This window comes from Melopsittacus undulatus, chromosome 9 (assembly GCF_012275295.1).
Source record: "Melopsittacus undulatus isolate bMelUnd1 chromosome 9, bMelUnd1.mat.Z, whole genome shotgun sequence".
In the NCBI taxonomy this organism is placed as follows: domain Eukaryota; kingdom Metazoa; phylum Chordata; class Aves; order Psittaciformes; family Psittaculidae; genus Melopsittacus; species Melopsittacus undulatus.
In genome coordinates, this window is record NC_047535.1 from 37,515,045 (window position 1) to 37,529,258 (window position 14,214).

At 54.5% G+C, this 14,214-nt stretch overlaps 1 protein-coding gene across 1 annotated transcript in view; it reads right to left on the reverse strand.

The window, feature by feature from the left end:
• CACNA2D2 (calcium voltage-gated channel auxiliary subunit alpha2delta 2) overlaps positions 1-14,214 on the reverse strand; it is a 206,819-nt gene that overhangs the window by 31,409 nt on the left and 161,196 nt on the right. Inside the window, exons 4-5 of the mRNA XM_034066070.1 lie at positions 10,078-10,137; positions 729-773 (exon numbers count right to left, since the gene is read on the reverse strand). Of these exons, the coding sequence (XP_033921961.1) occupies positions 729-773; positions 10,078-10,137 (105 nt within the window). The remainder of the gene's footprint in view (positions 1-728; positions 774-10,077; positions 10,138-14,214) is intronic.

Sequence of the window (14,214 nt, forward strand, 5' to 3'; positions counted from 1 at the left end):
AGGACCAGTCCTGGGTCATCAGTGCTGGTTGGGGCTGCTCCCAAGCTCCCCCCTGCTCTGCCTGGGGCTTCCAGCCAGCTCTGAGTACACAGTCATGCACCCGCTCCCCTGTGGCCCTGCACTAAGAGCATCACTAAGCCAGGGAGCCTGTTTTGGAAGGATCCCACAGCAAGGCACAACACAGGAGCTGGGTGACCAATGCCAGCAAAGCAGGGCCATGGGGCAGCAGGCACCGCTGACAGAGCACCGTGTGCCCACAGCATGGCACCTGAGTGCCATCACTGTCACCATAACTGTGCGGAGGAGCTGGCAAATGCCAGCCCCCTTGGGAGTGCCGGGAGAGCAGAGCTGTTGGGTCTGTATTTAAAGCACTGATTGCCAGAAATCACAGGACGGCTGTGCTGGGAGGGGGGCAGAGAATTAGATTCAGACTCTAATTAAAGGTTTGCTCTTCATTTGAATTTCAGATGCCAGCTTTAATTTTAGTAACTTCTGCAGGCAGTGGAGCAACCTGCCCACCTGGTGCTGCGGGCCCAGAGCTGGGGGACAGATGCCACCACAGCAAAGGGGGGACATTAGGCACACTGCACATCACAGAGTCATTACACCAGCTGTAAGGAATGCTGTGCTGTACTCCCTGGCACGGTGCTGGGACAGCCCTGGCAAGGTGCTCAGCACTGTGATGGGGTGGTCACTGTGCCTGCGGTGCAGTGAAGGACAGTACTCACGTATTCAGTGTCGGCCTTGGAGTCGTAGTACTCGATGTCTTCCTCCTGCAGAGAAAAGAGAGAGCTGAGTTAATGCCGTGCAGGGGCAAGGATGGCAAAGGGGTCCCAAAGGCAGCCACCACATTGCTGGGGACCAAATCCTGCCGTTGGGGTATGGTTGGGATCCCACCTCCCTCTCGGCTGCCCTCCAAGGACTGGCTATCACCTACTGCCTTCCCTCTGCTCATGGCTATCACTGAGCTGCAGCAGTGCAGGGCCAGGCACAGCTTCTGCCATGGATAAACAGCCCTGTGATGGTGCCACCGGTGTGACCATGGCCTCTGAATGTGAGGCGTGAACCCAGGATGCTTTGGTCCTGTTGCAAGCAACAGGAGCCACAGGAGAGCTGGGCATGGGCAGTGTGGCAGGCAGCAGTTCTGCTGCTGGCAGAACCCCCCTTCCTGCACAGCAGAAACCAGAAGAGTCTTTGCTTCCACAGAGAAATGCACATCTTTCATTTGGGGTATTTAGAGCCTATTTGGCAGAAAGGTCTGCTCAGATTCCTCTTCCCCACATGTCAGGATGCGAGGCGATTCGTTAAGAGTCACTTCAGGGAGCTGCAGTGCTGTCACAACAGCGTTCCCTGTGCCATCAGGAAGGGTAATTAAAGGGCACTCGGAGACTCTTCTGTGTGTGCTGGGATGTGAGCGCGATGCGGTGCCACTCACTCAGCCGTCAGCAGCGCCATGCACACAGCCTCCTCCTCTGGGATGAGGGATGCTGCTGCTGTTTGACAAGGAAAGGGATGTGGGCCCAGATCCCACTGCATGGGGATAGCACAGGGCAGTTTCAGCATCCCCCTGGGTAGAAGCGCTGGTCCCTCCTGTGGGCTCTGTGACTAACCACGGTGATAAGACTGCACCAAGAGGGGAACGTACTAAGCAAAATCGATGCAGCATCTTCCAATTTCTGCTATTAAAAAGCCTAGTCATTAAGGGAGAGTACTTATTAATTATCTGTGATCTGTTGCGAGATGCTGAGAGGTTTATAACAACAACAATGGGGGAACACCCTGCGTTCCTCTTTGGCTGTCCTCCCTGTGCCACTCCAGGCCCAGTGTGTGCCCCTGCCCCTCACTGTATCTGTGTCTCTCTGGGTCCATGGACATCTGCACTTCCTAATTAAAGGAACCCCCGGGAGACCCGTAACACAAACGAGCTAATTTCATGTCTAATGATCTCTAATCAGAAGTGAGTGTGACTAAAACAGCCATCCAGAAGGTGCTTTGTTATTCATTTTATCCTCCATTGGCCCCTCTAAAAAGCTCAAATCCCCTCCACAGTGGCTGAGAGGGCACAAGTTGGTGCTCAGGGAGGAGATCCTGGTCCTGCTTTCACCTGCTGGAGTGCTGCCATGGCATGGCATGGCATGGCACATCCACTCACAGGGAGCAGACCTCCTGGAAGGATGTCTCTCCCCCTGGTTTCCTTAGGGATCACAGAGCCCTTGCCATGCACTTGATGACCCCAGTGTGATCCCAGCCCTGTCCCTCTCTGCAGCTGAGGCTGCATGTGAGATGGCACATGTGGGAAGCTAGCAACAGTGTGGCCCTGGTCCTGTGTCATACCCAGATGCCAGGCTCTGCTCTCCTTGCCACAGCCCTGCTGGTGCTGGGTGCAGTTCATGGGGGCCGAGGGAGCGTGCAGGAGCTGGAAGCTCCATGTCCTTAGCACCATTTATTCCTGGGAAGAGGGACAGAGCCCTTGGAGACAGTGCAGGGAGATGCTGGAAGTGTCCTGAGAGACAACACAGGGTCTTACATTCTCCTCTCCCTAATATTTGTTTTTCAGACCACACTCGCCTTCTTCATATAATCCTCTCTTCCTCCAGCTTGGGTCCACATTACACCCAACACCAGTCTGTGTAAATAGCACTGATATTTCTAGAGCCTCTCAGAATAAATACCAATAAAGAAAACAAAGGGGTGAGGATGTTGAAGGATTTAGGTCACAACATTGCCCCTACTCTTGCAAACAAGCTGTAGAAAGCACTCTGGGTTGTGTTGGAGGGGAGGCCGATGCTGGGCTGCTGCTCCACAATGAGGTGTTAACCACTGCCCATGTTCTTGCACAGTAACTGCCAGACAAGGTCTGTACAATGGCACTGCAAGTGCTGTGACACTAGTGGGTAAGCACAGGGTGATTTCAGCCTCCTGAACCCTCACTGCAAGTTAGGGGGAAATGACTTTGGGAGTCAAGTGCAGCTGCAGAGCATCTGCCAGCACTGCTGGAGCCATTGCCCAGGCTCCTCCAGCAAAGCCACCCAGCAACCACCCTGCCTGCACCAAACCCTTGTGGTTCTGTGTCACTGGACCACATCAGCTAGGGCCTGACCCAAATGGGCCCTCCTGGATGGGGCTCCAGGGGTGCTGTGTGCCATGGTCTCCATGGGGACTCCGGGTCCTGCTTGTGCCCACCCAGAGCCCTCCCCAACAGCCTCATGCTCCACTCCTTGATGATTTTACACCAAACTGCACAGCAAAAAGCTCACTAATGACACCAGTGAGGTTCTGGGTCGCTGCAAGCTGGAGCCTTGGCAGCAGCTCAAGGGATGCCCCTGCCTGGGCATGGGTGCTCCCTGGCCATGCTCCAGCAGACAGGGTTTGAGCCCCTGCCTACGACACAGCGAGTCTTGGGTGGGCAGTGAGGGGCAATGCTCCCTGACAGTCCTCCCACAGCCTTCTCCAAGAGCACTCCAATGGCTCTTTTTTCACCTAAAACAATTACAGTAACTAAAAATAACACAGAAAGGTCAGTGCTGTACAATCTCGCTGCAGCCTGGAGATGTCAGGATGGAGGGATGCTGCCCCAAACCCCCATGCCAGCAGTCTGATGAGGTGCAATCAAACCATGTCACACACAGCTGCCCCCACCCCAAAAAAGCTTCAGAAGCAGTTGTAAGTGGCACATCAGCTTCTTGCTCCGGCCCATCCAGCCGGAGCATGCAGCAGCAGGGACACAGAGGGCCCACAGCTCACTGTCCCCCCATACAGCTTCTCTGTAACATCACCCAAACTGGCTAATCCTTATCCTGTGGGTCTGCTCTCCTCTGCAGGACTGCTCACCATCACCTTGTAAGGGTTGCCCCACTGATCGCATGCCCTGGGGATGCTGCAGCTCCTCAGGGTGGTTTTGCAGGTAGCTCCCACTGCACCGCATTGATTTGGGTCCATCTCAGCTCCCTGGCTGCAGGTTTCATTTCTCTGAGCAGCACAGGTGACCCCCACGACCAGGAAATGTCTCTCAAGATTTAACTGGCTCTGGAAGAACCAAATCCTGCCCCAGGTTGCCTTCCAGGTGGCTAAAGGGGACTCAGGAGGTGGTGGGGAAGACAAGCTATATCCCAAGCCAGAACCTGCACATTTCCCAGCTGCTGGATGGGGCTGGTGGCAGGGTCAGCATCCCAGCCCATGGCATGCTGATGCTGGGACAATCTAAGTGACAGGATGTGTGCCTGCTCTGACCCAGTGGGTGGGAAGAGCAAATGGGAGCCAGTATGCCCGCACAGCACCAGTAGCACTGCTCTTGAACCCATCTTTCCTTTGTCATCAGCACTTACAATGGTCAGTGAATACTTAAGGAGTTCTTCATGCCTCTGAACCATTAAGAACACAGAAATAGCAACAGATTCTGCTTATAGTTGCACCTTTTGTACGGAAGAGAGCCTGCAGCATGTCACACAGCTCCTGCAGCTCCTACTGCACCTGCAGCATCCACAGCCCTGTGTCTGCATTAAGGCTGAGTGGCAGCAGGGGATGAGCATGGGGACAGACCCAGCATGATCCCACTGCAGCATCACCTCTGCCAAGCCTGCCTGTGTTGGGAGGAGTGGGATGGGACCGGTCATTGGCCCTGCCTGGGGATGGGTCCATGCTGGCCAGTTTGCCCTCCAGCTGGGGCTGGAGGTCTCAGCAGGGTGAGTGCTGGGATAGCACTATCTGTCCACACACAGCATGATGAACTCTTCCCCAGACCCCAGCAAGAGGAAGATACTCCTGGTTAGTGCCAGCCACCACAGGATGGAGCCAGGACCAGCCTGGTGGGGACCATGCCTCTTCTGCAGCCTTCGCCATGCATCCTATCTTCCGCATCCTATCGGGCGGCAGGGACCATATGCGTTACCCAGGACAGGTGGAAACAGTCATCATAATCTGCCTTGGCATCTTCTCTTTCTTTAAAAGCAATTTCCTCTCTGCCTCTCTGACAGAACTGGGGAAATATTTAAGTGACCTGTCAACAGTTTCTTCATCCCCCTGAGAAGATGCTTTATCTGATCACGCCTCACCAGCTATTCTTTACATGGCATCTCCCGTCCCCTCCTGCTCCTTTGCGACCGCCTCGAACAAGATGCGGATGCCTCTGCCTCTGCTGCACCCAGGTACCACAGGGATGCCAGCACATATGAGAGCCAGTGGGTGCCCTGCCCTGCCAGCCACGGGGTGCGATGGGATGGGATGGGACAGCAGCACTGGGAGGAAAGCCAGCTGCTCCCACACCAAACCACTGCACCCATAGGACTGCCACAAGCGGCCTGGCCATCCTGCAGAACAGGGGGCATGGGGAGACCCCCCCCAAACTCAGTCCTTGGCTTTTAAGAGGGAACAGCACCGACATTGGGTTTTTGTGAATGATTTTCTTGTTCTGCTTTTTGGCCAGAAGGGCTCTAGAGCAAGGTTGATGCTTTAGCACAGTAATTCTCCGAGCGTAATGAAAGCTGACATTATATCAAACACAATAAAGACTCTCGGTTGATGGAGATCATTCCTGAACACACAAACCCATTAAAGTGAAGAAAAAAAATATCAATTCTACACACTCGCCAGCCAAAAGAAAATGTGATTTGTTATCTAAAAGGGGGTTATAAACACAGCTTCAATGCACTTTCTGTGCTGTAATGAAAACTGGGTTTGAAATGGCAAAGACGACTGCAAATTGGAGCATTTGATTTTATTTTCTAACTTTTTAGGTAAACCTCCTTTCTACAAGGGCAAGTGCAAGGTTACAGCGACGATCTTTCTGTTCCTGCCCGATAAGTAGGATCGGTAATTAAAGGAGGAGAAAAATGAAAAGGAGGATAAGGAGCTGGTGTTTGCCCTTCTAATGCTGCTTTGAACACAAAGCCCTGCGTGGCTGTGGCAATCCCACCGGCACTGCCACCGGTGCCCATGCACTGCACAGCACAGCTGCTGCTCCCACCACAGGCCCATGTCAGGCACACCATGGTGATGGAGCAGCTGGTTGGCAGGGCCCTGTGCCTGCAGGAATGTAGCATCCAGGGTTGTATGGCCATGGAGGGGCACTCCCCTGTTCTGCCATGTCCCCCATTTATCCCTCACCTTTCTTGGGTGGCCAGGAGTGCAATCTCTGTTATTCCTCCTGTCCTTTCCCATTTGGCAAACAGCAATCCCGTTTTCCCTGGAGTTTTGTTTCTAATGGAGCTTGAAATTATCTGGGCTTTTGTTATTTGCTCACATACTTGCAGCAGGGGTTATGGATGGAGGCAGCGGCGTACGGTTGCCCAGCATCCATGCTCCCAGCCACCGCACCCCAAAACCACCCACACTGAGGGGTCTGTACACCCACAGCTCAATGTGCAGCCACTTCTCTGTTCCAAGGTGAAAGGGTCTGCTGGGCTTTGACCCTTCAAACACCCCTTTTAGAGCCCAAAAGGTGGGGAGAGTGGGATGCAGGCGGGCAGCAGGTGGAGGAAGAGGGGAGCTTCCCAGTATAGTGACAGAAAATGCAGCAAGGAACAAAAACTGGGAGAAAAACAACAGTAATAAACATTTTATGAAGCAGAAAATGGCTTATAAAGAAGTCAACTTTTAAAGGCAATTTATATAATCCTGCCAAGCACATATAAATGCGGGGATGGAGCTCTGCAGCGTTGGAGTGTCCCTTAAAGGGACAAATAGCTCCGGCAGCTCCTGCAGACTGACATGCAGTGATGACAACGCCCTGGGATGCAGTTAACGGCTGATGGTGCAGACCTGCACCTTTGACAGCAGCCCCTCAGTCAGCACGGTGCTGGGATGAGGATGGAGGTCTGGAAAAGAACCTAAGGCACTGGAAAACCCTGGAGGAAAGTGGAGCACACAGGTGGAAAGGAGCTGAGAGAACAGCATGGCAGCTTGTCAGCGAGGATGCATACAAAGGATGGCAGGAAAACACTCAACATGACCTTCCAGTGTTTTTATAGGTACATTTTGCAGGTCTCTTGCCTGAGCAGGGTGGCAAACAGAGGATGGAAACCTGGCAAACAGCATCATGGTTGGGCTGTAGCCCTGGCACCTCCATCTGCTGCTGTGGATGGTCAGCATGGGGGCTCAGCATCACTGCCATGGCTGGGGGACAGGGCTGGGGACATCCAGAGCAGGGGGACAGCACTGATGTGCCTCGAGGGACAGACCCTGGTGGCTCTGCACTGGAGCCAGCTGTCCCAGCAGATCCCCCAATGGCCCCCCAACTCAGCCTGCCCCACTGCCCCTGGCCTCCACACCACCCTGAGCTGCAACCCAGCCCAGGGGTGAAATAAGCTAGAGGGACAACATGATGGGTGCCCTGGGTACCACTGCATGGGTGACCTCGTGGCCAAGACTGCATTCAGCCAAGGACAGTGCTCTGGTGTCCAGGGCAGCTCCGGGGCCATGGCCCTGGCTTGGGATGGCCAGAGGACATGAAGAGCCTGAGGGTGGATGAGGACAAGGAGCAGTGATGGGACAGGACAGTGTGGGGCAAAGAAGAGTGTTTTGGCAACAGGAAGGCACTTTGAAAAGCCTCTGAGGTGGGAGGCTGAACTCAACCCTGCAGGAAGGTCAGCGTGGCTGGTGTGTGGCTGGGAACACATGAGAAAGAGCAAGAAAATAGAAACTTTCCCCATAGAGATGCATGATGAGTGATTGCTGGCAGCAGCCTCCCAGCCGCTCGGGCTCCTGCTCCTGGTTCATTTTCCCCCGGACTTCCATAGCAACCCATCTGCAGTGAGGTTTAATGGGGCTGCCATTAGCACTAATGCAGCGCAAACACTCAGCATCTGCCGGCGCGACTTGGGATGGAAACACAGAAATAACCGCGCTCGCCGCAATCTGTCACCGAGCACGGTGCGAGGGGAGGACGTGATGCTGCGAGAGCCGGGGAGAGCCGCAGCCAGCGGGGATGCTGCTCGGTGCGGAGGGACGAGAGGAGGAGCTGCTGCCTGCCCTGCCCGCAGGAAGCCTGGGGCAGCAGCAGAGCCAGTGCCAGCGGTGGCAGATGCGGGTCTGACCGTGCCCTGCCCCTTACGGGTGAAGGACGGCACAAGGAGGTTAAAACCCTGCAGCGAGAGGTGTTCATGCAGCCCCTCCATCCCCCGGCCCTGCGGGGAGCCAGGGCTGGTGCAGGCAGGGCTGTCCGATGGGGGGGATCGGATCCCCAGCGCCCCCGGAGCTGTGCGCAGAGCTGGGCCAGTCCATCAAGCATCCCAGGCGGGTCTGGGCTGTCCTGATAAAGCTGTGGTGAGCTCTGTGGTGACGCATCGCTGCACATTGTTTCTGGGTGACTCGCTCCTAATTACCTTGATTAAGTGGTTGCAAACAGTGCTATTAAAAATGGTTTTTTTTTCGGCGAAAGTGGATTTCTGAAAGGTTTGTGCCGTGAATGGCAAAATGAGCCAAGAGCTCCCCAGGGCTGCAGCCTTCCCCGGCACCGTTTGCATCCCGACTGGAATCCCTCTCGCAGCAGAAGGTCTGGATGGAGGGGGAGTGCTTTGGGGCTGTGGAGGGGTCCTGCAGCATGGCCTGTCCCTGTGTCCCTGGGGATGAGCAGCTGCAATGAGGACCGCTTCAAAATGCTCCAGTCTTGGAGCTCACCCTGCCCATGGCCATAAGGCATTCACCACTGGGTGCCAGCTCAGAGCAGGGTACATGGGGGTCACCACATTGCCCTTGGGGTGCCCACAGCCAAGCTTTGGGTGCTGCCTTGGGATGAGCTGTCCTCGGGTTCCTGAGCCCAGAGGAGACACAAGGTTGGGCCAGCACTAGGGATGAAAGCCCATGGGAGATGACTGCAGCACCCCCAGTGCTGGTCCCAGGCTCCCCCAGGAGCCCTGGGCCCGCAGCTGAGGTGCTGGTGGGGCACCAGCATTGGCATAAGCCAGTAAACTCCAAAACTCCTTATCCTCGTGATCTCCCCTCCATCAGCCTTCCAGAAAGAGGTGACAGTAACTGAGCAGTGCTCCCAGGGTGTCATGACCACTGGTGTCAATGACAACTGTGTGCTGGAGGAAAGGGCCAGCGAGGACCCCGCACCTTTCCTTAGCAAGGCTGCTTCTGCTAATGATAAGCTCCCCCCACAAGACACAGCTCTTGGGGGGACAAGAGCTGGCCATGAACATCCACCCCACACTGGCCACATGGCGAATGAAATCCAAGCAGGTCAACACCTTGACTTCTCTTCTGCTCCTATGCCAGGAGCATGAGCAAGATGTGGCTCCAGATCCTCATCTCCTCACCTCCCTTAGTGGATCATGGTTGAAGAGAAATAACCCCCCAAACACACCAGCAGGGCTCAGCAGTGGGGCTGTCCCTGGCTTACTGCAGGTGTTTCCCTGGGGCCAGGCAGGATCTGGCCCAACCCAGAGGAAGGGGCTGGGTGGCTCAGGAGTATTTCTTATTGTAGACTCCGTTTGCACTGGAAGAAAAACAATCTTTCCTCCCTTTTATATTATTGTTATAATTTGAGAGCATTTCCAGACAGAACCCTTCAGGTTCCTGCTGCGCGCTATCACCGCCAGAATTACAAAGTCAAATGCAATCATTAAACCCACATCTTCCCTCTCCCAGCCCAGATTGCTCCTTCCCCCAGAATCAGCTCCCACCGCATCTGCTGGCTGGTGCCATGGATGAGCCACTGCTGCTGTCACCATGTGTGGGACCTCGGCACAAGCCAGCTGCTGGAGATGGTGTGTGGGGGGGGGGGGGGGTAAGAGCCTCCCCAGCCCCCAAACCCTCAGCGCTGAGCTGCCAGCTCGACCTTCACCTCCTGCCTCCTCCTTCCAGCCTGTGCAGGCTGGAAATGAGCTCAAAATCGCTTCATTTGCTCTTGTTAGTGCTGGCAGGCGGCGGTGCTGGGGCCACCTGCATGCTGAACAGCACAGCACGGCCAGCGGCAACGTGCAGGAGCTGGGAATGGGGGCAAGGAGGGAAGGAAGAGCCGAGTGCTGGGATGGGATGGGGAGCTGGTTCGGGTGTCATCCCTGAGGCTGGTGCCTCCGCTGAACTCAGTGTCCAGGAGGGAAGGGGGTGGGAGCAGATGAAGCACACACGGAGCCTTACCCGGATGTTGTCCTGCCAGTGGTGAGCCTTCTGGAACTTCTCTGCCGCGTTGGCAAGTCTCTGCAAGGCAAGTGGGAGAGGAAACGTGAGCCTGAGGACAGCGAGAGGAGCCAGGCATTGCCCACCCCGACCTGGGACCATGGGTGCCACCCCAGCACCCAGCATTCCCCTGTCTGGGGGATCCACAGGACCCTGCCATGCTGGCAGGGGGCAGGAAGAGGGGCTGCAGGCAGCAGTGCTTGGAGAAGGATGTTCTGGATGTGGGAGCTGGTGTTTCTCTGCTTGCTCCCACCTTTCCCAGAGCAAGCCAGTATCTCCAGAGGAATTGCTGCCACATGAACTCAACCAGGGCCAAGCCACCAAAACTTGGCAGCTGTTGGCACTATTGCCAGAGCCAGGCAGGCACTTATTTGTGGTACACAGCAAGGGCTGAACACAGGTCCCTGTAATGATGGCCCCCAGCTCTCTGCAGGGCTTCAATAATGCTTTAAAACCCCCTTTAAGTGCTCCAGTGCTGCCTCAGCCCTTCTAAGAGATGCTCTGGGATAAGGAAGTACGGAAGTGTGATGGTGTCTTCTTCTTGTGCCCCTGCTGCCTGCAGAGAGTGGCAGCACCAAGCCCCACAGCACCCAGCCCCAGCAGCATGGTGGGAGCAGGGCCATGACAGTGGGTGATGTATTACCAGGAGCATAGCAAAGCACAGGTACTTGAAAGTAAGGTGATGAGCAGTGAAAGTCATCACAGATCTGGCCCTCCCCAGCCAGAGAACACAGCTTGTTCTTATCAGATGCAGGGAAACACATATCCATCACGGCATAATCTCAGCGCACACTGGTTGAAACTTTCCTGTTTAATCTTTTCTTGTTTTTTAATCTTGCTTTCCAAATCAAAGTGCTTTCAATGGCCAGCATCCAAAGGGAGAGATCAGCTTTCAGCTGAGCACTGAAGCAACATACCCATGGCTCTGGTGGCAGAGAGAAGAGACTGGGAGACAAGGCAGGGCTGGAGAGACAAGCCAAGTAATGTTAAAGTTCAGGGCAGATGTGTCACCTGTGCAGCCTCTTCAGAGCCACCTCAAAAAGCTGTGGCCCAATTCTGTACCTCACCCCCTCCAAGCTTCTGTGCTCTGTTTGCGTATCGAGATGGCTGATTAAAGACAAGCATTTATTCCGAGTCGTGTTTCAGGCAGCAGTGATGAAATGTGTCTTTTCCTGTACTTGATAAGAGCCTATTTGTTTATGATGGGCCAGGGTAAGATTTATGGACATCTTTAACTATTCATTGCTGTGTGTGAGGTGCCTGGAGGGCTGCAAATGGTGCAGTAAGGGACAGCTACACCCAGGAACGACACTTGGACACGAGATTTTTCCTCTGGAAAATGTCAATTTGTCAAATTCTGCCCAGACACAACTTTGCTTCCCTCCCCTCCCCTTTCAAATCCATCCAGATGTTCTTGTTTGATAAATAGCACATTACAGGGATGGGGGAGCCCGTGGCAGGATGGCACAGCTAGAGGGGAGCCCCAGCCAGCTCCTGCCCAGAGACAGGCTGCTGGCATCAATGGGATGGGTGATCACTGGGTTCGGGACCCTCCAAAAGCATGGCAACAAGGATGGGGCCCCTGAGGGGGCTATTTGGGACAGCTCTGCTCATAAACAGGACCGGGAGCTGTGTGTTAGGACCAGGAAGATGCTGCTGCTCCAGCAAACCCCCTGGTTATGTCTCCCTGTGGATGGTGATGGGTCTGCCTGGAGCCACACAGTGCTGCAGGACATCCTCATTAATGCCAAATGAGTTCATCATGAATAATGTTATCGTGGTCGATACAGCTCAGGATTATTTCTAATCCCTAACAATGATTAAACCATGATTTTGCAAGTATTATAGATCAATCAGTCCATCTCAAGGTGTGCTGCGTGCAGGGACTGCGGGATGCCAAAGAGGCAGGTAATGCACTGGGATACTGGACAGGGGTACATGGCTGCCAACAAAACCTCCCGGGAGCTTCAGACCCAGGGTTGTCAACTGTGTGGTTCCAGCAGAGAGAAAGATGAGAGGAATTACCAAAACTAAAGCAAGGGTGTGAAACACCTGCAGAGTTCCAGCAGGCTCTGGTGCAGGCACTGCCCTGGCCATGGCTCTTTAAGGAGCACGGTTCTTCACTCAGAAGTCACTGAGAGCTAAGGGCAGGAGATTGAGAGGCTGAAAACACTGAATTGAAATGACTCTGCAGGTCACCAAAGGCCAGCAGATTTGCAAGGGATTGGTGTCTGGAGATGCCCACGGCAGGGTCTGAGGGGGAAGGTGCTGCAGTGTCTTCATTGCGCCCTGGCCTCTTTCGTATTCTGCACAATGCTCCTCCTGCCTCGCTGCTCACCCAGGCAGATCCATCACGAGCTCCCTGCTCAGTGCACTGAGGATTAAGGAGCCTCTGGGACAGCACAGACTCGGGTCGGGCACGTGCCCTCCATCCCGAAAGCCACGCAGGAAAGAAGAGGGGGACGAGGTGGGAGACCTCCTGCCTGCCTGGAGGATGGCACCTTCAAACACACGGCTGCTGGTTTTCCCCTGCTTTGCTCCAGGACCTTGCTTCTCAGCCCTGATGACCCACAAGCTCACCCATACCACATCCCTCATGCCACCCCTTCTCCCCCATCACACTCGGGGCTCTCCTACATCATTCCAGTATTTCTGCACAGCCGCTTTCCATTACAAACTGGTCCAGCTCGCTGCTAATCCCTCTTCCCAGCCCCCACATGGCAATAAGTATGCCCTGGCTGTTCCTGCCTCGGTCAGATCAGTGGGTTTAACTTGGGAGGCAGTGGAGCAGAGACCAGAGCAGCACAGGGAGGCCAAAGGCCAAGGTTGGATTTATAAAACAGGATTATGGCAAACATCCTGCAGGAGCAGCCTGAGCAGCCCTGTGTAACAGCACCAGCACTGCTGTGACCTAAGCCTCTGCATAGAAATAAAGCACCCCCTGCCTGTGCTGATACTGGGGGATGCTCCGTGGGAAGCATGGGATGTCCCCAGTTCCTCCCTGCAGCTGGTAAGGAAGGGCCCAGGGATGTTTGCTCTGAGGGAGAGCCACTCATGCTAAAAGCCTTCATTTAACTGAGAATAGAATAGTTAGGGTTGGAATGGACCTTAAGATCATCCAGTTCCAACCCCCCTGCCATGGGCAGGGACACCTCACACTAAACCATCTCACCCAAGGCTCTGTATAACCTGGCCTTGAACACTGCCAGGGATGGAGCATTCACAGCTTCCCTGGGCAACCCATTCCAGTACCTCACCACCCTAACAGTAAAGAACTTCTTCCTTATTCCTTCCCTCCCCATGGCCATTATCACCCTCACCTCAGCACCTTTCCCAATGCATGAAATGGGTTAACCTCCTGTCGTGGTTTAAAACCACACAGCTCATTCACTCACTCCCCCCCTTGCTCCCCCAACTCCCGGAGAGTTAGGAAGGAGAATCCAAAGAATGTAGCTCCCACGGGTTGAGATAAGAACAGTTTAATAACTAAGGTATAACACAAATCACTACTGCTACCAATAATAATAGTAATAATGATAAAGCAAATAACAAGTGAAGAGAATACAACACCTCACCACCTGCCAACTGATAACTCACTCCACCCTGCTCGACCAAGCACTGACCGATACCTCCTCCAACCCCCAGAGCACCAGCCCTTCCGGGTCTCTCCCGGTTACCTCCTGGGCATGACGTGCTATGGTATGGAATACCTCTTTGGCTAGCCTGGGTCAGGTGTCCTGTCTCTGCTTCCTCCCGGCCTCCCCTCCTCCCTGGCAGAGCATGAGCTCAGAAAAGGCCTTGGACAAACCAAACATCTAAGCAGTAACTAAAAACATCGGTGCTATCAGCAACAGTTCTCAGCCCGAAAGTCAAACCACAGCACTGCACCAGCTACCAAGGAGGAGAAAAATGACTGCTACTGCTGAACCCAGGACACCTCCTGCACGGGGCACACAGCTGAGAGATCTTTGCTGGAGATAAAACCAGCCCTGTGCTACCAGGCCAGAGAGGTCCACACAGCATCTTATTACCCCAGCCCTCCTCCCAGAGCAAGGAAAAGCCAGTGAAAGGTGAGGACAAGGAGGTGAAACACAAGCA